This window comes from Gymnoscopelus microlampas (genome assembly GCF_963454915.1).
Source record: "Gymnoscopelus microlampas genome assembly, chromosome: 10".
Lineage (NCBI taxonomy): Eukaryota > Metazoa > Chordata > Actinopteri > Myctophiformes > Myctophidae > Gymnoscopelus > Gymnoscopelus microlampas.
Genome location: NC_139947.1, coordinates 125,188 through 152,500, shown reverse-complemented (window position 1 = coordinate 152,500; position 27,313 = coordinate 125,188). Strand labels below are relative to the sequence as shown.

The following is a 27,313-nucleotide window of genomic DNA, read 5'->3' as shown; positions in this document are numbered from 1 at the left end:
ATATTATACAAGCAAGCAGTGACTGTCTGTCTGCAATGGATAAAGTGTTAGTGGTGAAAGTTGGTGACACATTTCAGGCAACTAAGGCAAGTAATCAACCTCCCTTGCGCCATCATTCATGGAATAACATTAACAAAACTAAACACAAGCTGTAGGTTTTGCATATTAAGGTTGAATGAGATGTAAAGGGCAAAACATATATTAATTTGTTTATACTGATGTACAGTAGGCTACGGTGTCGCGCAGCAGTTCACTCACACTCACTCATGATTATTTTCTTTTTTTCCCCAGCGGGTCGCGGGGCAGGTCGAGTCGTTGATTTATATATCGTTTTGCGGCGCGGGTTGAGGCGGGTTCGGTTCCGGGGTGGGGCGGGTCATTAAAAAACCCAACCCGACCCATGTCTCAGTCAAATTAACTCTTCTATTTACAGGGAAACATAGTGAACTGCCCCACAATATGAATTATTAATTAATATGAATGTGTTTTGTTTTGTTGGTAACTGTTATATAATCGCAATATTACACTCGAGGGTGGGTGTGCTTTATCGTGATGCTTCACAAGCATCAGCGATGCCTGCGGAACTCGGGTCCGCCTTGTTCCTGACCGCATCACTGGCGTGCCCATATTGCTTAATTTACTGTGACATGCTAAATGTTTGTATTGTACAGAAACAATCATTAAACTCTGTATGAATTAAACTTGTTTTCTTTATACAACACAGATGGTGTCCCTGTGGAGCTGAGGGAGGAGGTGCAGAGGTCAGCCGTGCACAACGTGTTGACTGTCGCCTCAAGAAGAGAGCAGAGCCAGTTATCTCTTGGAAAAAGACAGGTTATTAACTCTGGAAAAACGACTTCATGCACTTTTGTATTTAATTGTGTAGTTAAAAAAAAAAAGCTTAATTCTATGTGTGTGTCTCATGTAATATAATATCTTGTCTTATCGCTGTAGGTGAAACATCAATCTACACAAATGTAGAGATGCTGTATGGCAGATGATGCCTAAAGACATTTTTTAAATATGTTTTCAATATTTTAACAAATGCTAATGGACAAAACTTTTTAATTAACACAGATAATGCTAATTTGAATATTTCTTGTCTATTGACTCAGGTTTATGTGCTAAAATGTTTTAGAATAAAGTGACATGGCGTGTACACATCAATCAGCTTCGGAATACATCAAGAGCGCCAGAACCCACCTGGTGGGGGGACTAAAGAACCTTTCAGTTATTTTGGAGAATCTGCATCAGCGAAGAGTGTTCACTGACGAGGAAGTCAGTAAAATAAAGACAGAGGCTGATGACTATGAAAAAACAAGAGCAATACTGGACTTGGTCAGAAAGACAGAGAAAGCCAGCTATGAATTACTAAAGGTCATTTACATAACTAGGAAGAGGACCTTAGAGAGACCAGTATCTGAAGAAGTAGGTTCCACCTCCACTCAGAAGAGCAATTTCGACCTGCACCATTGGATCAGCTGCTTTTCTTTCAAAGATGATGTGGACATGGATATAAACTATAATAAAGGTATGTAAAGTATAAATTGGTTAATACAGTATGAAGTACCTAAGTATGATATCAAAAATATGCCCCCTGGATCATGAATTCAAAATAGTATTCTTTTTATTTGAATTTTTCATTTGATTTTTACTAGGGATGTTCGATATTGACTTTTTTACCGATATCCGATATTCCGATATTGTCCAACTCCTAATTTCCGATAACGATATCAACCGATACCGATATATTCGGGCTTTTTAATTTATTTACCAAAAGTCAACTAATTGTCAGGTAACAACATCACATATCTAATCAAATAAGATAGCTATAATATCTAATAAAATACAGTGATGTTTTCAATTAAGTGAGTCCCGGCACTCACTGGTGGTTAATTGAAAGAGTCCCACTAATCTTAGATCAGATGTTGGCATGTTTGACAGTGCAGAAGCATAATTGCCTTGATGCCTATAACATTAACGAGCGTCAACGTGCGTCAGCTGAACACAGACACACACCTATATATATATATATTATATATATCCCTATAAGTCGAGAACGATGCAAATAGGGAAAACATGCCCCACATGGTTATGCAGGACCCGTTATGCCCTCATCAGTAGATAGCCACATATGGGCATTCCCATATTTGGCATATCCGGCTGTTCTGGACAACGCTTATACAGTATATGGCCGTATTGGTCGGATCGGTGTTCTGAACAGCCGCCTATCCGAACGAGTTGGCGCCAGGCACCCCACTCCCTCAAGTCCATGCTGATGCGCACGCTGAGTTTGAAGTCGGTCGGCTACGTTGTGCCTGAACGTGTTCAATGAACTCGTTCATATTTTGGGCAAACGTGAACTGAACGTAATTTCCGCTAGATGAATGTTATTGTGAACGCGTTCATTCTGGTGTTTGTGAAGCGTACTCTCTCACAGTATAACTTCGTTCAAGAGTGTGCCAAATGTCCATGGTTACCTCGGTTTGTCACGTTGTATTTCATCCTATCCTGTGTTTCCGAGGCGTCTTGAACGCACCATCAGCCAATGTGGTATCTGACATTCATCTGTGTAGCGCAAGGTAAACCCAATCTACGTGCAGACTACAAACTAGCTATGCAGCACCCGTGATTACAGATAACCCCTCGGGATAAAAATGCAAGAGAAGCACCACTGTCGGTCAGTCCCATATACACACATGAATATATACAGTATGGGCATAGTGGTCGGATCTGTGGCTCTGGACAACCAAATAGATTGGCGGTTCTGGACAATGCCAAACAAAAAAGATCCAGCGAGCGTGGGTTTGACATATATTTCATGACTTCCATACTCTATTGAACACTGATGTACTAATAACCTTTTGCATTGTGAACATAAGAGTAGTGAGAGTGTTCAAAATTGTACGCATAATCTGTTCAACAATACAGTCTGTAGGGCAATACTGTCTGTAGACCTTTCTGTCAGTTTACAGATGATTTATCCACTTGCTGTTGTTTTCATTTTAGGTCCAAAACCATGCCAAAAATACCAGGCAAAGTTAAAGAAAAAAGCTCTTAAGCTATCGCACAATGTGTGGAAACAAAGCAAACAATTTCTACAAAAGGATAAGTATTCAAATCTGTCTTACATTCCACTGGTATTGGACACGCACAAAAATGAAAACGCACTATGTAAAGACATAACATTGAAGAGCAAAAAATGCAAGAAACCTCGCCCTAAAAAATTGAAGTCGTACATTCCTGTGGATAAACAGGAAATATCTGTGGATGACTTACTCAAAACACATGAGAACAAAATTCTCCTGGTTGGCAAGACTGGAATTGGAAAGAAAACAGCTGCACGTCAAATGTCCAGCATCACAAATCCCATGAGTTTGGAGGATCTTCTCTTCAATATGTTTAGTGAACCAGATGAGGGAAAAGATGAGGTCTTGGAGGACATAAAGAGGAATTCTGAAAATGTTACTATCATGTTTGATGGACTCACAGATTTCCCCTCTTCCTCAGTGATAGAGAGACTTGTTAATGGGGACCTGCTTCCTGATGCAAAGATTGTGATCACATGCAGACCTGAGGTTGAATCAGAAAACATCCTATTAGACTGGTCTGTTCTCAGAGTGGAGGTGAAAGGCTTCAGCACAAAGTCCATCAGAGAATACTTAGATAAGATGTTGAAAGCTGAGCAGTTGAGAAATATTTTGAACAACCTGGAGTTGTTCAGTCTTTGTCATGTCCCAGTATATGCATTGATGGTGGTTGCCTGCTTTTCTTTTACAAACTCTATGGCTCCCCAAGAAACATGCACAGTAACGGAAATATACATCAACATTCTTTGCAGTTGCATTCAAAAGTGCAGTGACAAGGCAATGTCTGAAATTAGTCTAGAGAATAGAGACTACAGTGAAAACATATTTTCTTTGGCAATGGCTGCTTTTCAGGCAACTCAAGAAAAATCTGTACATTTAACAGCACAGTCTTATGAAGAAAGCTGTGTTCATTCAGCCTTCCTGAACACACTTAAACCCCACTCTGCATTTCTCCACTATACCATACAGGAGTTTTTTTCAGGGTTGTGGTTTTTGAAGAATCCTGACAAAGTTACTGATATTCTGCAACAATGCTGCACTGAAGAGATGAAACACATGAAACATTTGATCCCTTTCTTGTGTGGTTTGTTTAGCGAGAAAATCCATGACAAGTATGAATGGCTGGCTCCAAATCAGCAGGTGAAGGGTTTATCTAAGTCTTTCATCAGAGACGTGATAAGCACATTTCTTTTGTCTCCACTAAACCAAGATCAGAGTGATACTGATGACAGCAACATACTGTTCCTATGCCAATGCTTGTATGAATCTCAGTCAACCGAGGGCTGTCTTCACTTTCTGGACAAACTGGATTATTGTCTTGACTTGAGCAAAGAGGATCTTGATCATCACCATTATTGTGCTGTGTCTTATGTAATCAGTCAGTCCCAAGACAAGAAAATAAAGCTAACACTTGAGGACCCTGTGTCAGAACAAGGACTTGGATTAATACTTGGCTGTCTGAGAAATGTCCAATTGGATGGGTGAGCATTTTTTTGGATTGTCACTCTATATTTAGGTAGGTACCCTACAGGGGAGGCATGCGTTAATCCGACAGACCTTTTCTCCGACTATGTGGCATCCGCGTGCGGTTAGGGTTAGGGTGCGGGTTTGGTTCGGGTTTACTGTTTAATGTCGGAGCACTGCGCTGTCGGAGGAATGCGCTACAGTAGCGCTCATTATGCATTGCTTTGGCTATTATGCATTGCTTTGGCTAACGTAATGGTCCATTTGTTCACCACAAAAGCACAACATCTTTTTACAAGGTTTTATGGATTGGTCATGACTGCACCATTGTTGGTGCATGTAGTCCTGTGCGTAAACTCTCATTGAGAGCCAGGCCCAGATTTGAGATTTTCTATACGTATACCTGTGAGATACAAAATTAATAGAGATTGAGAGAGAACCGTAGGTTATTTACATGAGCGCGGTTTTCTGAAATATGAGTGCGGAATCTCACTGCATGACCCTCCTTTGGTAAGCCTATTTTTTATGATGAGCTGCGCCACATTGGTACCTTATGGGGGTGGCACCCCTTGATGGGAACAGCCCTCTTTGAAATATTGCTTTTGAGTTTACACCCGGAGGTTCTTAACCATATGTGAGATACCTGAGGTAACTCACATATGGGTAAGCGAGCACTCAGTTCTCTGAAATATAAGTGAGGTATCATACATCACTTATATTTCAGAGAACTGGGATCATGTAATGGGATAAATAACCTAAAGTTTTCTCTTAAAAAATATTTTTAGTTGTATATCTGCCTAGGGATATGTTAACAATTTTGTATGTTAAAGAGTGATTTACAGTTCAGATACTGTATAATAAAATGTTGTACATTTTGGTATTTTTAGCTACACATTATTACCCTTTTGACTTTCATCAACACAGTATGTTTTAGGTCCATGGGTCAGTGTTTTAATGTTGATTCAGCATATTGTTCATACTCCACAGGTTTACTTCTCGAAATGAAACAGGACATAGATGTCTGATGAATCTGTGTGTGCAAGCAGCTCTCCATGAGCAGTTAAACACAAAAACAATAGAGGAAGTGTTTTCACTGTCTGGATATTACAGATGTGACTTCCTACTAGACCTGTACTCCCATGTCAAAGACTATGAGACTCAAACACACAAGAGTGTTCTTCCAGCTTTACAACCAGTTTACCAGTCAGCTCCTGAAGTCTGGTCCATAGACCTCTCAGAGAGAAAGGTCTCCCTCCTCCTAGAGGTGCTGACACTCCAACAGCAGAGGGGACCAGTGGAGCTGAGAGGCTGGTCTGATGAAGAGAATGAGGTCAAGATCTTCCTTCAGTGTCTACCCTACATCTCAAGTCTCAGGTGACTGATTATGTTGTATATTGAATAAGTTACCACATTTAAACTTGACTGTAACTCACAAGGTTATATGAAAATAGTTATGCTAACAAGAAATACTGTTAATATGACTTAAATTATAATAATACTTCTACCCCAAACTTTTAATTTGTCCATCAATTTCTCATCCCAGTTTGTCTTGTTCTTTCATGTGAAAAAACAAAACAACAAACAAAGAGCATGATGAATTGAAGGAAAGTAAGGGTTCGGTATTAACTTACAGCAAAACTATCTCTATTTAGACCCTCCAGAAAAACACGGGCAAAAATCCTTGATTATGCGGGCTAAAACTCTTGATTATGCGGGCAAAAATCCTTTAATTTGCGACGAAATATGCGTTTTTTTTTGCAATTTTATGCGGTGAAATTGCGGGAAGTTGCGAAATATGCGGAAAGTTGTGAAATATGCGGTAATATGCGGCAATATGCGAAATATGCGATATGCGAAAAGTTGCAAAAAATGCGAAATATGTTAAAAGTTGCGAAATATGCGGCAATATGCGATGCGAATCGCATATTATGCAATGCGATGTGCGCATTATGCGATGCACATATTATGCGATGCGATGCAGCCTTTTTGAAAAAACGTTACCCCCGCATAATAATGCGCCATTTTGCTGATTATGCGGTAAATTCTGCGATCGCATAAACGCATTTTTCTGGAGGGTATATCTATTTATACACTCCAACACAGCTCTCAGGGTATAATTCAAGTGTCTTGTATACAGATTGCAAATTAGCAATGATAATTGCTACTGTACCAACGCCTAGTGCCGCACCCGTGCCAGGTGGAAGACCCAGAATGTTTTAGGGTCATAGATCATGTTTTTAATGTTGATTCATCATATTTGTTTTCTCCATAATCTTCAGGTTTAATTCTGAGAAACAAACTGGACACAGATTTCTGATGGATCTATGTGTGCAAGCAGCTCTCCATGACAGGTTAAACATAAAAACAATAGAGGAAGTGTTTTTACTGTCTGGATGTTACAAATGGGACTTCCTCCTAGACCTGTACTCCCATGTCAAAGACTATGAGACACAAACACACAAGAGTGTTCTTCCAGCTTTACAACCAGTTTACCAGTCAGCTCCTACAGTCTGGTCCATAGACCTCTCAGAGAGAAAGGTCTCCCTCCTCCTAGAGGTGCTGAAACTCCAACCATTGAAGAAACCAGTAGAGCTGAGAGGCTGGTCAGATGAAGAGAATGAAGTGAAGAGTTTCCTTCAGTGTCTACCCTACATCTCACAACTCAGGTTAATGTCTTTTGTTGAATATTTGTCTGTATAAAAAATACACACACACACACACACACACACACACACACACACACACACACACACACACACACACACACACACACACACACACACACACACGTCCTAATGATAATGAGGTATGATTAATGCAATTAATACAAAGTGTGACAAAAGATCGGACACCTTATTGGGAAAAAGACTTAAGTAACTTGGTACTACCCAATAGGTGACAGGCAGAGGAGTGACACTGACAGAGTTTGCCACTCCGATAATGCTTATCGCTCGTAGGGGTAAGCCTTATGACCTCTTCTCAGGTATGTTTATAATGCGTTATACACATGGGATGCATAGCAAGTGCTACCGACATTGCTCCGAACTACGTTAAGAAGCCAAACTGTACCAGAGGTAGTGTTATTGACCGCCATGATTGAGGTCAAAGTCATCCTCAATTCAAGACCCTCTGATGTTGCTGTTCTGCAGTCACACCCAGCGCCTTGCTGATGGGGAGGCTGGACTCCTCATTGACGCAGGTAGCATCCCAAACTCTGAACTGCTCAGTCGCAGGAGGTGGACGCACTCTTAAATCCTAGCCAATCCATTTCCGAACTATTCACCGGCTCTGCAACCATGGCAGAAATGGCAGACAAAGAGCATATCACCATAGGAACTATGGAGCTGCTCCCAGAGCTCAACATAAGGATGCTAGGTTGAAAGTGGTTAATACAAAGAGCTGTGAATTGTATCCAGGATAGAAGCAAGGTGCAGAGAGAACAAGAGAAAGTATACAGTATGCTATGCATTATACAACCAATAATAAGTGAGAATACAGTCAGAGAATACCTGAATCACATATGTTACCAATGTGATCTCCATATGATATTATATGTGTAAAGATAAATGACTGTTGAGTTGTGTGTTAACGCCTCAGAACAGTAGAGTGCACTAGTCCACAGAGAGTACAGAGTGTAAGTATTAAGACATATTACGTAATATGCATTTTTAGGCGCTGAGGTGGAACAGTGCATGGTAGTGCCTGCCCACCACCGTGTAGGCTGGGGGTTGGAATCCACCACGGTGCATCACCAAACTGTACCAGGATGCACCGTGGTGCATCCAACTTTGTCTATACGAGTGTCTACGAACACAATTAGCCCATGTTTGGGGAGGGAAGCCGGGCGGGTAGGGTGGTATTTGTCACTGCACATACTCCTACGGGCTGGGTCGGCACCTGTCAGCAGGGAGTTTTGGGCAGGAAGAGTAGGACGGAGGCTCTACGTCTTCCGGGTGGGGGCTCCTCACTGGCAGTTGAGTCAGTAGGATACAATAGCAATGACAACACACAAATGGGTGTGGGGAGCTTCTTATTTTGGGGGGCATACAACAAAATTGTGGGGGAAATAGGGGGAATATACATTTTGTAATTCCTTCATTGCCCATTGTCCATTGACTCTTTCACCTAAAATCTGATGGATAGTGTCCATAATTGTAAGGGTTCCATTTATGATAAGAGATCAATATTTTATGCTGATTTTCATTTGAACTGTTGCAGGTTCACTCATCAAAGGTCAGAACTGTCAAAACAATCCAAGTTCCTTGGGGAGCTCATCTGTGAAGCAGCAGAACGGGAAGAAGAAACGGGAGAGAAGTTTCTAGAATTGTTACCTTCTGTGTGTAATTACAAAACATTCCCCTTTATTGACTGGTATGATGACAATGATGTTTTGGATCACATGAAGTATCAATGTGATCTACTACTGGACCTATACTCCTATATGAAGATGTATGAAACTCAAACAGGCAGAAGTGTTCTTCCAGCATTACAACCAGTTTACCAGTCAGTTCCTGCAGTCTGGTTCATAGACCTCTCAGAGAGAAAGATCTCTCTGCTACAAGAGGTGCTGAAACTCCAACCAGAGAAGACACCAGTAGAGCTGACAGGCTGGTCATATGAAGAGAGTGAAGTGAGGATCTTCCTTCAGTGTCTACCCTACATCTCACAACTCAGGTTAGTGTGTTTTCTTTAGTCTACATCTACAAGCCATCAGATTATTCTAAAGATAATAAAGTTATTAATGCAGATGCATTACTATTGAACTGACTAGAAGCTCGCCCCCGCTACGCGGGGGCTCGCGTCTAGCCCGCGGCCACGCCCACGTAGCGCCCGCGGCCACTTGGCAACTCATATAAGTGGCGTAGCGTCATGAGGGTCAGTGGGGCCGTGGCTCGGTCAGTGAAGACCCTGTAGTGCGGATGATATGTGGCATAGAGGGGCAGATTGTAAATCCCCAGAGGAAACATCCGTGGGCTACCATTGGTTCAGCGATGTGTGCGGTCGCCCTGCGGCCCTTCCTCCTCCACCAATGTGCAGTATTGAGAGCCCTGACGTCACAACAATTGGAGCGATGGGCACTGCACTGTGGTTGGTTAGGGTACACCTAGGGCCCAGGTAGAACCCAGTTAAAGCCTGCATGGGCAAACCCAGGTAGGACCCGCCTTGGTCCCACATAAACATGGGTAGTTGGGGCCCACCTAAGGGCCAGGTAGAAGCTACTTATAGCCTGCATGGGCATCGCAGTTGGGACTGAAGTGGATGCCGCTGACATTGCTGACATGGGGTCCATATGGTTTAGCCCACCTTGAAACCATATGGGAACTACGCTGGCATGCTGGCTGTAATGCAAACGCTGCATCATACCTGCAGTGTGTAGTTTGATGTTGTGTGTGTAGCAGATATACCTGCAGTGTGTAGATCAATGTCCATATGAAAGTCAATGCCCAGCATTTTTTTTTTTCCCCAGCAGTCTTTTTTCCCTAGTGTCTCTGTCTCTCTCTGGAAGAGGTTGCACATGAACTCTGCAGCCGCACTGAGGCGCTCCAACACAAACACTCTGACATTAAGCTGCTTCACACAACAAACATCAGCACGATGCTGCTGTTTGTCCAAAAGACACAATATCTCCTCTCCCACCGACGTCATGTGTTCATTTATCGACAGCCGTACAGACTCCTTTTGACACATTTTACCTCGTTTATCCAGCTCTCACTGACTCATCGGGCTGTTATTTTGCTGCGATCAAGTCAACGATGTGAGAGATTAGCTATCACAGACGGACGGACAGGGGGTGAAACATAGTCTTGCGCCATGCCTTTCGGCCTGGCGGAGACAATAAAAAAAGGAAAGTAAAGGAAATGAGCATTTCTGCAACAAAAGTAGTCAACAAACTATACTATGAAAACATGGGCCACATTGTCAAAGAATGTAAGAAAGAGGCAGTCATGTAGAAAATAGCCGATCTACAAGCTTGCAAAGCCTCTCAACGTGAGGCGTTTTGAGCTTGTAGATCGGCTATTTTCACAATATGTACTTGTGGAACGGAGTCAAACAGAATGGGGGGGGGTCCCCAGATCAAGTACGTTTATTTGGGGGGGGGGGGGGGGGGGGGGGGGGGGGGGGGCGGCGTGAAAGGGTTGATAAGTACTGCTGTAATCGGAGCGAAATTATCTGAAATTACTACATGACCATAATGCAGCCTAACATGCGTTGCACGGGGCGGTCCTGCCATTACGTTAGTTACTGTAGTTGCTGTGGAGCTACATAGTTCTCCAGAAGACACACACAAACACCATCTACAATGGACTAACTGAGCAGCAATATTGACATTCACCACACGAACGTGCATTGTTGACAAAGTGATTGCACAGCCGCGGCAGGCATGACAACCACGTTAGCGTTAGCGACATGGCAGCTATCACAGCGCCTCGTCGTCGCTGGGACTAACTGTGATGGCTACAGCAGTAACAGCAAGTTGTCTGCGATGCCATTGTCTGGAGACTGCTCTTAGCGTGACACGACCAATGAGAGTGAGCGCTGTAGTTGTTGCTAAGATACGGTGGCGTCTCTGCCCCATAGCTTGTAGATCTCTCACGCATGATTGGCGTAGGCTGCGTTGCCAGGTCTGACTGTTTGTATAAGCGATTTTGGGCTTATTTGGGTGCACTTTTGGGCTCGTTTCCATAGACCACGGCAGCGCTTATTTCTTTCCCGTGACCGATGTGGCAAAAAAAGTGCAAAACGAACCATCCGGAAGTAAATTGCGAGATGAAATATATAGCACTTTTTGATTATTAGAGAAGGAGACACATGTGAAGGTTGAAAATGAAAGGTAGGAGATTATATAGTTTTTCATGAGGGTTTTTTGTAGCAAGTTGTGAGAGAATTGGGCCACTCCTGTGGGCGGGGGGCTGATTAGAACCATTGGGGTTTGAAAGGAGACGCTCTCTGTTTGAGTGATAAGATAAGATTGTCAGATATTTCACTTTGGGTGCACTGAATTTACAAGAGGCACATATAATGTTGTATTCTATTATAAAGAATTATAGCACAAAGAGATAGTATCCTTTCTTAACAACTTAAGCCCTATAAGTCATATTTTGTCGTAAGATGTTGTCAAGGGGTTGAAAATAGCCAATCGTCCAGCTCACAATATCATTGTGAGCATGTTGTGAGCCTGTAGATCAGCTATTTTCCTTATTTTTGAAAATGCTGAAAAAAGTCCAGCTGCAGTAATTAACATTGGACTTTTAGGGACTTTTGACAAAAAAAAAATACTATTTACTATTCTTAATTTTATTTTATTACTATTCTCCTTTATTACCACGGATATGCCTGAAATGTGTGAAACATATTTTTAAGCGGTGCCAACCACTTCTAAGTGTGTGTGTAAGCGTGTGCGCGTTATGCGCGTGCGTACGTGCGTGCGTGTCCGTCCGTCCGTCCGAGCACCAGATAAACAGCTGCAGCTGATTGCAACCAATTCAACTAATTAAGCTCAAACAGGAGTCACAGTGCAACACATGCCCCACTTAAAGACATGCACATTGGACACACACACACACACACACACACACACACACACACACACACACACACACACACACACACAGGCCGGTATTTAATCTTGGTTTTCCTTTGATCAGTTTCAGGTTCAATGACCAAAGGTCAGAGATGTCAAAACAATCCAAGTTCCTAGGGAAGCTCATCTGTAATGCAGCAAAATGGGAAGAAGAAACGGGTGAAAATATTCTGGAATTGTTCTATTCTGTGTGTAATTATGAAACGTTCCCCTTCACTGACTGGTATAATGACTGGGAGGACAACTCCAATCAATGTGATGTACTACTGGACCTATTCTCCTATGTGAAGAACTACGAGACGGAAACACGCAGGATAGTCCTTCCAGCATTACAACCAGTTTACCAGTCGGTTCCTGCAGTCTGGTTCATAGACCTCTCAGAGAGAAAGGTCTCCCTGCTCCAAGAGGTGCTGAAACTCCAACCAGAGAAGAAACCAGTAGAACTGAGAGGCTGGTCAGATGAAGAGAATGAAGTGAAGAGTTTCCTTCAGTGTCTACCCTACATCTCAAAACTCAGGTTAATATTTTACCATACCATTTGTCTACATATAAAAAGCTGTCCACATTTTCTAAAGATAATGAGGTAGGATTACTGCACCTATATATTTATGAGTGAGTATTTGTCCATAAATCTAAATTATACTGTTTTCATAGCTTATACTATTATTATTATAATACTAGAAAGGGTGTTATTATTGTAGGTTATTCTTCATAATAGTGTTGGAACTAAATACATGAAGTAAAGCCATGCAGTGCTGTCTCAATTATGTTCCTGTTACAATATTGCTGATCTGATATTTTCTTCCATAACTCATACATGTTTCAGATGTGATCCAGTTTTCTTCCAGCACACATGTGAAACCATCGCTGTTAGTTCCACAGAGGAGGTCGAACAGCTGGTCTCTCTCCTCCGTCTCCTTGATTTCACCCTGGTGCTGAGAGGAAAGTTACGGCCAAACACCTGCAAGTCTGTGGGGGAAGTTCTGGACCTCTGTGGCTCTAGTGTGGATTTGGTCCTCACACCCAGAAAGATCTATCTCGAAGGAGTCTCGCTTCTTTTTAGACATGTAATACAAATAAAAAGTCTACGGTAGGTTATGTCTTTTAAATTATGTTAAGTTAATTCCTAAAATCAAAATGTTATCTTGGCTCTGAATCATTATATTAGGAGTAGGAATGCTCATAATTAAAAGCTTGTCTTTCTTCTCCCTTCATTTTCAGACTGTCCGCAAGCATGGTATTGCAACTTTTTCAATCGGTAAGAACTGGACATTTGCCCCGTCCAGTGGCTATCGAAGAGCTTTCCCTAAAGACCACAAAAAAAATGTCCGAGAGACTATTGTCCAGGGTTGTGAGTAAGGTGGCATTCCTGCTGAGACACTGGTCAGTCAGATGTTTGGACATGACCAAGTCCAACATCCATTCAAACCTCCTCCTTCCACTGTTGAGTCACCATGATCAACTGGCAATCAAGTAAGTCAGTTTTTTCGTCAGTGATAAAAAACCTCAACCCATTACAATCGGGAAAGCATCTGTGTCATTTTAAATTTTAGCTATATACTATATATATATATAGCACAGTCCTTGACATGAAAACGTTTGAGCACCACTGATATAGCAACATAAGTTTTTCAGAAAACATTTTTAGAATCGGCCTCAGGTCTTAATGGGTTAAACAACCTTCATTCTAAACACGTTCATAACTTGGTCTTCATACTCTGATCCGTAATTCCATTAGACTGCGTCCAGAGGTTCAGCAGGAGCTGGCTGGTGTTGTGTTTACAGCTCAGGATGAGGACTTGACAAAGTCTTTCCTGGAGAAGGTTGGTGGGATCACTCTGGACCTGAAGAAGAACCGGATCCCAGAGAGAAGCGTCACATCCCTTGTACCCTTTCTGGACAGAGTTGTATTTAAACGGTCAGTTAAATCACTCAATTGAAATGTGTTTTGTTTCTAAATCAATGGTTCTCAAAGTGGGGTCCGGGGACCCCCTGGGGTTCCAGGGGGCTCCCAGTAAAATTGGTTAATCCAGCAGCAGAATCAGTTTAACCACTTTAACCCCTATATACACAAGCTCTGTGAAAACAGCAGATCTTTGTAGAGAAAGGTCCTTTTGCACACCTACTAGGACAGATGCGTAGGAGCAGGCAACATGGAAAAAGCTGTAGTTTAGTAGGCTACAACGTTTCGGTCTAAATGATCTTCATCAGGTATCTCTAGCAGATCAGAAATAAAAATTGATATATTTTTTAAACATAAATCTTGTATGGTGGTCCCTGCTAGGGATGGAGCTCGAAACCCGAGCCCATTACAAACCCGGTCGTGAATTTATTGAGACCCGGGTATCAATACGCTTTGGGCTTGTCGAGCCTGTTATCGGGTATAGCGGCCCACGACGTCATGTCCAAACGGTAAAGACAAGAGGTGATCAAGAAATAAGTCTAATCACCCACGCTGACACAAACATGCCGGTCTAAAAAGTGTATTAATAACTGCCAACCAGCGCTGCCCAGGGAAACAAGGACAATGAATTTCATTGGCTCACTATTGGATACATCACCTTTTTAAGGAGGCCGGGTGGTTGCGTCGTTGTTGTGTTTATGTGTGCGGTGGAACAATATCGCTAAGAGTGAAACGCTAAAAATGTTCACTCGTCCTCTTCTACCCAAGGCATGCAGCCCATCATGGTAGCAGGTCTCCGTTGACAATATTAATAATCCAAGTGATAATAATCTGTAAAAAAATGGCAGATCTACAAACTCTCAACGTGGTGCGATCAAACGCAGTGTGAGCTTGTAGATCGGCTATGTTTGTTGTGTGACGCCGTCGCACGATGAAGTATAAATTACGCTTTTAAAGTGACGGTACACACATTAAACAGTTTCTTTAATATTATTTTCCAAAAGTAAATGATCACTTGCCTTCTGTCTGTTAGAAAAGTACTGTATTTAAAGGTCCTGGTGAAGTGATATTTTTGGGTTAAAACAAGAAAAATAGTCATTTTCTTTTCAGCTGAAGAGACATGGAGATTTTATAGTAATTATTACAGTACTATTCATAATATAAAGCCATTTAACACGTATTGCACATTAATGAATGGTTGTTTTAATGATAGGCAAAAATATTTTTAACTTTTGTCATTTAATTTTAGATGGTGGTCAGCCACAAACTCACAGTCAGTGGCCAATAAAAAAAATACCGGTTCTGTCCAGAATTTGTCGTCACAAAAAAAGCCCACATCAATAGGCAGGATCGATAAGGTGCTCATCATTATCAATACAAAATGACGAGCTCCATTCTTAGTCCCTGGCCGCCACAAAATATTTTCAGATGAGGGTCTGCAGACAATACAGTATTAATTTGCGGGTCCTTGACATGAAAATGTTAGAAAACCACTGTTACAAATGTATTGTAGGCTCTAATGTTTAACAATAATAACTAGAAAAAGTGCTCCTCGGAGCACAGGTCTCCGCCAGGTCAGGTACGTTATTCTGGCCTCCTGGTGGCGCTATAATAGGCCAATGTGAAAAGGGTGCCATTTATTCTTAGGTCTTTCACGGCAATCAGACACTGCATTCATGATTTGAGGCATTTTGTTCCAAAAATGTGTTTTGCTAAATTAGACCTGCTGGTGGCGCTATAACAGGCCAATGTGAAAAGGGTGGCATTTCTTCCTTGGCCTAGTGGGAATGTGCATGTGAAATTTCACAAAAATCGCAAGCTGCGTGCATAGTTTGAGGCTTTTTGTTCAAAACGGACCAATCCTGCAAACTTTGGAAGCCAACCATAGTAGTCCTTGGGCCAGACGAGATATCGCTACCACTAAGTTGGCAAAACCTTACCTATACTAAATTGTTTTTTGGGCCAATATAAGTAAATAAAAATATGATAGACTTTCCATAGGAGCATCTTTTTATATTTTTTGACATGTTGTTATTTTTCTCTATAGGCGGATTTTCATTCATAGCCAACAACATATTAAAAGTTATATAACACACTTTTTGGACATCACACTGCTCCTTTTTTTTATAAATTAAACAAACCTGTGTCCAATTAAAGTAGTTGATGAAGTGGGTGTGGCCTATTTGGTGGTGGAGCAGTTTTTTCAGGAATCAAAGCTGAAGTAGTAGAGGCCCTAGGAGGGGTCCACGCGCGACTGCTTATTTTTTTTTCTAGTTTTGATTTTTGGCATCCATAGGACCTCTAATATTGGGATTTTGATGATCCCAAGAAAAAAAGTGGTCCCAAGTGTGTTTTTTTCAATGTTTTATTAACCCTATGAGACCTGCGGGATGGCTGGCTGGAACGCCGGCGAGACTGTCTTTCGGAGACTGTGGAACACTCAAATTTAGACGTAGCCCAAAGATAGAGATACCATTTGATTCCAGACAACCTCAGATTTCCAATGGGACCAACCTTGTCATGCTACCTTGTCGGGAAGGGGGCTAAATACCTAATGATTCAAAGTTAAGACAACATTTTGGCGAGGGAAAAACGACCATCACCATTTTCCAAATGGTCCCTTGAGCTGTCACCTCAATATATGTGAATGAAAATGGGTTACATGGATACCTACAAGCCTCTCCTGTACAGACATGCCAAATGTATGCCTATCTCATGCAGTTCTGGGCAAGAACCATACAGTGTTTTGCATGCAGTACAAATATGTAATTTCTGCCTATTGTAAAAAGGAGACCACTTCTAGGAGAGGAGACTGCATCTATAGCTGTATGAGACCACTGTACTGTATCTAGAAACCACTGTACTGTATCTAGACCACCACACTGTATCTATTGCTATATGAGACCACTTTAATGTATCTAGAGACCACTGTATTGTATATATACCACCGCACTGTATCTATTGCTATATGAGACCACTTTACTGTATCTATAGTCCTTGGGCCAGACGAGATATCGCTACCACTAAGTTGGCAAAACCTTACCTATACTAAATTGTTTTTTGGGCCAATATATGTAAATAAAAATATGATAGACTTTCCATAGGAGCAGCTTTTTATATTTTTTGACATGTTGTTATTTTTCTCTATAGGCGGATTTTCATTCATAGCCAACAACATATTAAAAGTTATATAACACACTTTTTGGACAGCACACTGCTCCTTTTTTTTATAAATTAAACAAACCTGTGTCCAATTAAAGTAGTTGATGAAGTGGGTGTGGCCTATTTGGCGGTGGAGCAGTTTTTTCAGGAATCAAAGCTGAAGTAGTAGAGGCCCTAGGAGGGGTCCACGCGCGACTGCTTATTTTTTTTTCTAGTTTTGATTTTTGGCATCCATAGGACCTCTAATATTGAGATTTTGATGATCCCAAGAAAAAAAGTGGTCCCAAGTGTGTTTTTTTCAATGTTTTATTAACCCTATGAGACCTGCGGGATGGCTGGCTGGAACGCCGGCGAGACTGTCTTTCGGAGACTGTGGAACACTCAAATTTAGACGTAGCCCAAAGATAGAGATACCATTTGATTCCAGACAACCTCAGGTTTCCAATGGGACCAACCTTGTCATGCTACCTTGTCGGGAAGGGGGCTAAATACCTAATGATTCAAAGTTAAGACAACATTTTGGCGAGGGAAAAACGACCATCACCATTTTCCAAATGGTCCCTTGAGCTGTCACCTCAATATATGTGAATGAAAATGGGTTACATGGATACCTACAAGCCTCTCCTGTACAGACATGCCAAATGTATGCCTATCTCATGCAGTTCTGGGCAAGAACCATGCAGTGTTTTGCATGCAGTACAAATATGTAATTTCTGCCTATTGTAAAAAGGAGACCACTTCTAGGAGAGGAGACTGCATTTATAGCTGTATGAGACCACTGTACTGTATCTAGAAACCACTGTACTGTATCTAGACCACCACACTGTATCTATTGCTATATGAGACCACTTTAATGTATCTAGAGACCACTGTATTGTATATATACCACCGCACTGTATCTATTGCTATATGAGACCACTTTACTGTATCTAGAGACCACTGTATTGTATATATACCACTGTACTGCATCTATTGCTACATGAGACCACTGTACTGCATATATGAGACCACTGTATTGCATCTAGACCACTGTGCTGCATCTATATCCCACTGTACTGAATCTATAAACCACTGTGCTGCATCCAATCCCACTGTACTGAATCTATAAACTACTGTACTGCATGTATAGACCATTGTACTGCATCTATAGACCACATACATTGACCACTGTACTGTATCTATAGACCACTATACTGCATCTCAACTCAACACAGCTTTAAACATGTATATATAAAGCACATTTAACATGACTATGTCGCCACAAAGGCTCGGTAGATGCAGTACAGTGATCTACAGATGCAGTAGAGTGGTCTACAGATGCAGTATAGGGGTCTACAGATGCAGTATAGGGGTCTACAGATGCAGTAGAGGGGTCTACAGATGCACTACAGTGGTCTACAGATGCAGTAGAGTGGTCTACAGATGCAGTAGAGGGGTCTACAGATGCAGTATAGGGGTCTACAGATGCACTAGAGTGGTCTACAGATGCAGTAGAGGGGTCTACAGATGCAGTAGAGGGGTCTACATACAGTATGCAGTAGAGGGGTCTACAGATGCAGTAGAGTGGTCTACATATGCAGTAGAGGGGTCTACAGATGCAGTAGAGGGGTCTACAGATGCACTAGAGTGGTCTACAGATGCAGTAGAGGGGTCTACAGATGCAGTAGAGTGGTCTACAGATGCAGTAGAGGGGTCTACAGATGCAGTAGAGGGGTCTACAGATGCACTAGAGTGGTCTACAGATGCAGTAGAGTGGTCTACAGATGCAGTAGAGTGGTCTACAGATGCAATAGAGGGGTCTACAGATGCAGTAGAGTGGTCTACAGATGCAGTAGAGGGGTCTACAGATGCAGTAGAGGGGTCTACAGATGCACTAGAGTGGTCTACAGATGCAGTAGAGGGGTCTACAGATGCAGTAGAGGGGTCTACAGATGCACTAGAGTGGTCTACAGATGCAGTAGAGTGGTCTACAGATGCAGTAGAGTGGTCTACAGATGCAGTAGAGGGGTCTACAGATGCACTAGAGTGATATACAGATGCAGTATAGGGGTCTACAGATGCAGTAGAGGGGTCTACAGATGCAGTAGAGGGGTCTACAGTAGAGCCATATGAAATCCGTTTTATTTTTTTCCCAATTCCGTTTTATTTTTTCCCAAATTCTGTTTTTTCCATTTTAATATTTCTGAATTCTGTATTTTGCTTTTTATGCTAATTTTTACCATAAAAAAAAGTGTCTGGTAAGTGGAAATGAATAAATGTTCAAGATATAACAGTCCATACATGGCCCTTGTTGTGTTATACGCAAAAATGTTCCCAAAATAATTCGGTGACTTCGGTCTGAGCATGCGCAAAATGGCGTCGCGCATGTATTATTGTTTCTATCGTCTTTCTAAGACTATTTCTACGTGGATTTTACTGTTTATAAAGTAGGATGTGGCCATGCAAAATGGTGGTGTCCCGTGGATTTGTAAAAATTTGCGGTAAAAAAAAATATTTTACCGCAATTTTTTTTTTCACCCCAAATTCTGCAATATTCCGTGTTTTATTCCAATTCCATTTTTATTGGTCATTTCCGCGATTCCGTCCGCGATTCCGTTAACACGGATTTCATATGGCTCTAGTCTACAGATGCACTAGAGTGGTCTACAGATGCAGTAGAGTGGTCTACAGATGCAGTAGAGGGGTCTACAGATGCACTAGAGTGGTCTACAGATGCACTAGAGTGGTCTACAGATGCAGTAGAGGGGTCTACAGATGCAGTATAGGTGTCCAGAGATGTCTACAGATCACGACAGTAGTCTACAGACATACTAGAGGGGTCTACAGACACACTAGAGGGGTCTACAGATCACGACAGGGGTCTACAGATGCACTACATGGTCTACAGATGCACTACAGTGGTCTATCGATACAGTACAGCAGTAATAGATACAGTAGCTAGTCTATAGATGCAGTACAGTGGTCTTTAGATGCAGTACAATGGTATATATATGCAGTACAGTGGTTTATAGATTCAGTACAGTGGGATATAGATGCAGCACAGTGGTCTAGATGCAATACAGTGGTCTCATATAGCTATAGATGCAGTACAGTGGTCTCATATAGCAATAGATGCAGTACAGTGGTATATATACACACAATACAGTGGTGTCTAGATACAGTAAAGTGGTCTCAGATAGCAATAGATACAGTGTGGTGGTCTAGATACAGTACAGTGGTTTCTAGATACAGTACAGTGGTCTCATACAGCTATAGATGCAGTCTCCTCTCCTAGAAGTGGTCTCCTTTTTGCAATAGGCAGAAATTACATATTTGTACTGCATGCAAAACACTGCATGGTTCTTGCCCAGGACTGCATGACCATCTTGGATGGCATCTTGAAAATTATGCGTTTCTGCTAAGTATATTTTCCTGGATATTTGGGACGTTCTCAAGCATGCCTAAAGGTACCAGAATCAATTGAAAACCCTTTTGTATCAATGTTTAGGGAGGTTTAGTGGTACTCTTTCTTATATGCCTATTGACCGGTCTATTTCTCATAAAAAGTGCTTGTTTAAGATAAGGCTGAAAATGACCACCCCAGAATGAAATACTATGGGTAAATTATACATTTCCTGAATCCTTAGGGTCATGTCAGTATTCCAGTTGTTGTGTTTTGTGTCTCTGATGTTTCTTGATGCCACAGAACTAAAAGAAAATATATGGTTTAGGCGGAAATTGTGAGAAAAAAAAGGTTATTAAAGGTTTGAAGAGCTCCAGTGACCACTGTACTTATCATACATAGTCACCAAAGGGCTCGAATGAAAGCTCAAAGTGTCCCCTTAAAAATGATACCAAACATAAAATATAAAACATTGTAATATGCCCTGAACGTGAGCCAATACCAAGATATGCACATGTGTCTAAAATGCAATTTTTCAATGGGGGGTGGTAACTGTAGCAGCTGATAACCCCAATTTAGCTGGGCCTCAGGAAGGTCTATCATACAAAAATAATATCTAGGGATGTATAGGAATAAAAAAATCCCAACTAGAATTTGCCATCCCAGGTGGTAGCGATATGTGAGATTTTGGGGTTTGGCCCAAGGACTATAGGCAATGAGGATGGAATATGGGAAATCGGACAGATCCATGTTGATCACATGACTATAGAGATACTGTGTACCGATTTGCATGACGTTTGGATAAAATCTGTAGGAGTAATGTAAAAAACATTGTTTTGCACAAATCGGCCTCCTGGTGGCGCTATAACAGGCCCATGTGAAAAAATTGGGGCAGAGGTTCTGAATTGGCATCCAGGGAGTGTGTGTGCAAAGTTTCGGAGCGAACGGGCCAACGGTGCCGGAGATTAGCTGGTAACACACAGACAGGACGGACACACGGACACACGGACACACACACGGACGGACGGACGGACGGAGGGTAAAACATACTCTCTCGCCATGCCTTCGGCCTGGCGGAGACAATAATGATATCAAGCATATCTTGCACAGTCAGAGTGTTACTGTAATTGTATTTCAGCATTCTACTAACAATAACCCATGTTGTTTTCAGACCCACTCCCAGCTTTACATTGTGTGCCATCAGAGAGACGTATACATGTCATTCCAGTGACTGGGTGCCAAATTTATTGAGGTCATTAGAATATGCGATCAACCTGAACAACAGACAGCTGGACACAGTGGACTGTGAAGCTCTGCTCTTTACCCTCAAACACTGTGACAAAGTGACAGAACTCAGCCTGTTGTGGACCTCCATACCACCAGAGGCAATTGAGAACATCCTGTACTCTCTGGACAGAGTCTCTCGTCTCAGGCAAGTTGGATGTTACCAATTATTGAGAATAAACAGTGTGAAAATAAAGATGATCCTAAACAGGTGATTCAAGGCGTCTGGTTGCTTTGCATGGCTATTTATTTGCATATCATCGCTGTCGGGAGCAAACCTCCTACATCTGTTTTAGTACATTTTTATTTAATTTAATGAATCAGTGCAATAGGCTCTATTCACAGCAGCCATATTATCACTTCCTTCACAGGTGTTACCAATGATACTAATGAAGGCTCTGTTCCATTTAGTCTAGCACAGTGGTTTCCACGACCCCAAATGGACCCTTACGGGTCCATTTTGAGATTTGAGTTACAAATGTCGCTTAAAAAAAACAAAAAATGTGCACATTAATTCACGATTTTTCAAAAATAGCAGATCTACAAGCTCATAGCACGGTGCTGCGCTATGAACTTGTAGATCTGCTATTTTTTAATAGCCTAAGAAATCTAAAATGACACAGATGTGTTCCAGGTCTTAATGGGTTAAACCAACTTTGATGAGGCAGTGTTGTTGTTTTTTTTTCTATTTTTATAAAATATTTCATATTTTGGACATAGTTGGTTTCTGCCCGACGACATAAGATAATGTTGTTAATAGTCGATGATTGAAGTGAAGATTCAATGTGTTGTGTTGTACTTCACACCAGTGTGGACAGGAGTGTGCTGCTGAGGTTCCTCCACTGCTGCACTACCTGTCAGACACAGCAGGGGGCAGCAGCAGCTCTGCTCAGAGCTCTACAGTACAGACTGGATATGTCCAGCTCCTCCTATGTGGACCTGTCAGAGCAGGTCAGTGGTGACAAGTAACTAAGTACATTTACTCAAGTACTGTACTTAAGTACAATGTCGAGGCGCTTTTACTTCACTGGAGCATTTCCAATTTTCAATGCTTTTACTTCTACTCCACTACATCTCAGAGGCAAATATTCTACTTTTACTCCACTACGATGATTTGAAAACTTTAGTTAGCCTACTAGTTACTTACTGTAGATTTTGATAATTATTACAAAACATATATTAACCACTTCAGCCCCTATATGTACTTTGGCTCTTTGAAAATACCGGACTTTCACTTGTAGTATATTTCTTCATTGAGGTATTGATACTTTTACTTAAAGGAGTAGTTCACCTTTAAGTAAAAAGGTGATTAATTAAACATCCCATGAAGCCTCGATTTCATGGAGATTTTTTTGTTTATGTCACTGAGCCAATAATGTCCTACTGACCATCCACGCTGTCATCAAATGATTGGCTCAGGAATGCGAAACAATCAAAAAAAAATCTCCATCAATTCAAGGCTTCGTGGGGTGTGTAATTGAAAGAAAATAAGTACTTTTTGGGGTGAACGACTCCTTTGAGTAAAACATTTGAGTACTTTTTCCACCACTGGAGCAGGCGGAGGCCCTGCCTCTGACTGCCACACACTGCAGAGCCATCTCTACCGTCCTGGGACACAGCAGCAGTCAGGACACACAGCTCATCCTATCAGACTGTGAGGTAGAGGACAGTGGGCTGGACCAGTTGTTCCCTGTCCTCGACAGAGTCCATCTGAGGTGAGAAGGCATGCGGTGTAAAGCAACTTCAGTACATTTACTCAAGTACTGTACTTTTATGTCTTCTCTGACTATTTTGAGTTTCTTCTGAAACCTTGAGGGTCAAACGTGCAAATAGAAAAACAGCACTTTAATGACACAGTAAAATTATACCCCCCCCCTTCATTATCATAACACAACAGGTGTGGGCATGAGGAGGAGGAGGGACTAGGACAGGTGGGTGGTGCTAAGGTGGTGGAGGAGGTGCTAAGGTGAGAACCAGGTATAATGAACTGGAGGCGTGTCCACATAAAAACATAATTTTAACAATTTCTGTACATTTTTTAACCCTTCTTACACAAAAAAATCTAGGAGGACCTAGTATAACCATAATACCTGATGATTATGTTTGGGGGGGGGGGGATCACTGAAAATCACGGCACCCCGTCTTCAAGTAAATTTTTAATTTAGACTTTTACTTGTAACAGAGTACTTCTACATTGCAGTATTGATACCTTTACTTAAGTAAAAAATGTGAGTACTTTTTCGACCACTGGAAGAAGGACACCACTTTGCTCGCTGCTGTTGCTTTTTCATCACTGGTCTTACTACGTGTTGACTTGCCCTCAATTGTTCGCAAAATAGTTTCAAGGTTTAGAAGAAGCTGGTTTACAGCCTCGTTAACCCATTAAGACCGGGAACGCATCTGTGTCATTTTTAGATTTGAGCTAACAAAAACATTATTTCACACTTTGGCTATTCAAAAATAGCAGATCTACAAGCTCATAGTGCGGCACCGAGTGCCGCACTATGAGCTTGTAGATCATCTTTTTTTTTTAAATGGTTCTTTTAAACTCAAATCTAGGGGTCCGTGGCCAAATACATATAATGTTGGCAATTATGAAAAAGTTTGAGAACCACTGATATAGCAATATACGTCGGGATTTAGAAGACATTTGTACAATCGGCTACAGGTCTTAATCGCAATGTTGTTCTCATCGTTATGTATTTCTTCTTCCAGATGCAGCAAATCCATCCTTCTCCAGCTCCTATCGCTGGTGTCCGAGGGCAGTGAAAGGAACACAGTGATGCGAGCAGGTTCCCTGGCTGGAGCCCTGGGTGGAGAGCTGGACCTCAGTGAGACCAGACTGGACAAGATGGCCTGTAGACGTCTGGCCCTGGTTCTGGAACACTCTGAGGGACTGACAGAACTGGACCTCAGCCACTGTCAACTCACTGACCAGCTACTGGACACTCTGTTCCCCCACCTGCACAAAGCACAAGTCCTGGAGTGAGTAGTGTTATAGAATAGACTGGTGTGCATGGGTAGATAGATAGATAGATAGATAGATAGATAGAATGTACATCTACTCAGTACTGTGCTTGAGTAAGGTGTCTGTACTTTACTTGATTACTTACATTTTGGTGTAATTATGACTTTCCCTCCGCTAAATTTCAAAGATAAATATACTTTTCTAAAGTACATTATGAATTAATCACTTATGTTCTATTTGACATATAATAGCAGATGTACAAGCTCACAACACATCACATCACAAAGATCACTTGCAAAATATTTGATAACATTTTCAATTAATCAATATTAAACAGAACATGTAGGCTACTTTGTAATTTATACCTTTTAATATTAAAGTATTTTAAAAAGCATGTACTTTTGAATACTTAAGTAATTGTAAAAGCAAATAGGACAGCACTTGCAACTCGGGTTGGGTAATATTTGACCAGGAGTATCTAAACTTTGAATCAAGTACTGCCATGGAGTACTTTGTCCACCATGGGTGCTAATGTATTCCTTTGTCCTTTCTCTTCCTTGTGTTGGTGTAGTCTGAGTCACAATCAGCTCACCGATGCTGCAACGGACAGATTAGTCCAGCTGCTCTCCATCAATACATTCATCCGAACTGCACGGTGAGTAGAGTCCACTTTTGTTTGAATGTGCATTATTACCTCTTTGACTGCCTAAGTAATAGTGTGCCACTGCTGCCAGCGAAACGACAATTTTACTGTACTAGCTTTGAAAAATCATGGAATATTCTCCGTGACCTCCGGAGATCGGCTCATTACACGCACGGGGTTGTCGTAGTATAGAGGGGGAAAAAATATCTGCTCGGGGTAATCCATTGCACAGCTGTTGCCATTTGAATGAGGCTTGTTTTTGCAGTAAAGCAAGAGGAGGAGCCGAGATATAGCAGAGATATAGCCATTTCCCCACAGGAAATAAACTGGAAGAAAACAAGCTTTTATTTTTTTAAATAACGTCAATTCCGGGTCTGTCGTCATCAGGCAGTGAAAGCATTATTCATAGTGTAGATAACAGCGCCATCTGGTGGAAAACCACTAAAAACAAAAACCCGTCCAAACTCGTCATTGGCAGGCTGCATCCATGGCAGGCAAAGACTTAATATAACTAGTCCATACCCGGCGTTGTGCAAAGCCAAACTATGCAGACTCTGGGGTTTTCCGCTCGGTACGCATAGTTTACATGTGGTGTGGTGTGGAGTGTGACAACCTGGGCAGTATTGCTTTGTTTTAAAAAATATAAGGTTTTCTTTATTTCATTGAAAAAAACATATTTTGTTTTTTCATTTCCTGAAAAATGAACAATTTGGAGTTGGTTACTGCCCGACAGCAGAGATAGGCTATAATAAGATATAATAGGATAACTTTGTTCTCAGGAGTTTGGAGAACTCATTCATCAACATTTTTTACTACACACATCATACAGTACATAATTAAAACGTTTCACCCTTTGATGTCTTTCCAGACTCTTCAACAACTGCTTCATGGACAAAACCCCCTTCCTGAAAGACAAACGCTTTGACATGTGGTGAACCAATCAACAGCAGGCTTTGAAATGTGGTACACCAATTAACACCAGGCCTTAGAAAGTGGTGAACCAATCAACAGCAGGCTTCAAATGTGGTGAACCAATCAACAGCAGGCGTAGAGAAATGTGTCACAGAGCCCAAACCATGTTCTATAGTTTGTATCAAATGTGTTTAATAGACCAAATCACCACAACCCCCCACAAATATCTCCTGGTAGATAACTGTTTGGCATTGGAGCAGTATTTTTCATTAACATTATTTTAGGAAGAACATTATTTTGTTCTAAATATCCACAGGTTGACAAATTAGACATAGCTAATGTTCTGATCCGTTTATTTTATATTGTGTAAATATTCATAGACGTCCATAGACATTCTACTCAGAAATACTGCGGCACACTTTTGTTTCCAAACATTCTGACCGGGTCTATAGGTCAAACCTGGATGTTTTTATCTGAAATAGTCAAACAAAATAGTCAAACAGTTTGTCTTTTTGATTATGGCTTTTCTTCTCATTGAAATGTTACAATGTAAAGCTATTCACAACCATATTCCATATTGTCGCTGTCATGCAGAACTTTTTTAAAGTTTACAACAGTGTCACACAGAAGCAGCAAAAATAGCAGATATACAAGCTCAAGCTCGGTTTTATAAATATTGAACCAATGAAAAGTTTAAAAAAAAGACAGAAGACGAGCTTGTGTCTAAATAATAACTCAACATTCGCACCCAACATTCTTATTTTTGTTTCATTTATTTTTTTCCTTCTCTAAAGTCATCCAATGGTTGAAGAAGTATTCCAATTGTAAAAGAAAAGTGAAAGTAGCTGTAGGCCTTCTTCAATATAAAAATACTCTGTTACTAGTAAAAGGCATGTCTTTTACTTGAGAACATTTTTTTTTTCC

At 41.3% G+C, this 27,313-nt stretch overlaps 1 protein-coding gene across 1 annotated transcript; it reads left to right on the top strand.

Moving 5' to 3' along the window:
- Positions 1 to 7,149: 7,149 nt before the first annotated feature.
- Positions 7,150 to 27,275, top strand: LOC311053285 (uncharacterized protein). The gene is made up of 11 exons (XM_084068745.1): positions 7,150 to 7,219; positions 12,200 to 12,652; positions 12,962 to 13,225; positions 13,357 to 13,608; positions 13,874 to 14,053; positions 21,754 to 22,014; positions 22,676 to 22,817; positions 23,424 to 23,581; positions 24,582 to 24,851; positions 25,406 to 25,489; positions 26,346 to 27,275. The coding sequence occupies exons 2-11, from the start codon at positions 12,228 to 12,230 to the stop codon at positions 26,410 to 26,412; spliced, it is 2,103 nt and encodes a 700-aa protein (XP_083924871.1). The 5' UTR covers positions 7,150 to 7,219; positions 12,200 to 12,227; the 3' UTR covers positions 26,413 to 27,275.
- The last annotated feature ends 38 nt before the right edge of the window (positions 27,276 to 27,313 follow it).

Coding starts and splice junctions, on each gene's coding strand:
- LOC311053285 (XM_084068745.1), top strand. CDS start 12,228: ATGTCAAAACAATCCAAGTTCCTAGGGAAGCTCATCTGTAATGCAGCA. Junction 14,054..21,753: donor GACAGAGTTGTATTTAAACG/GTCAGTTAAATC, acceptor TGTTGTTTTCAG/ACCCACTCCCAGCTTTACAT. Junction 22,015..22,675: donor GACAGAGTCTCTCGTCTCAG/GCAAGTTGGATG, acceptor ACTTCACACCAG/TGTGGACAGGAGTGTGCTGC.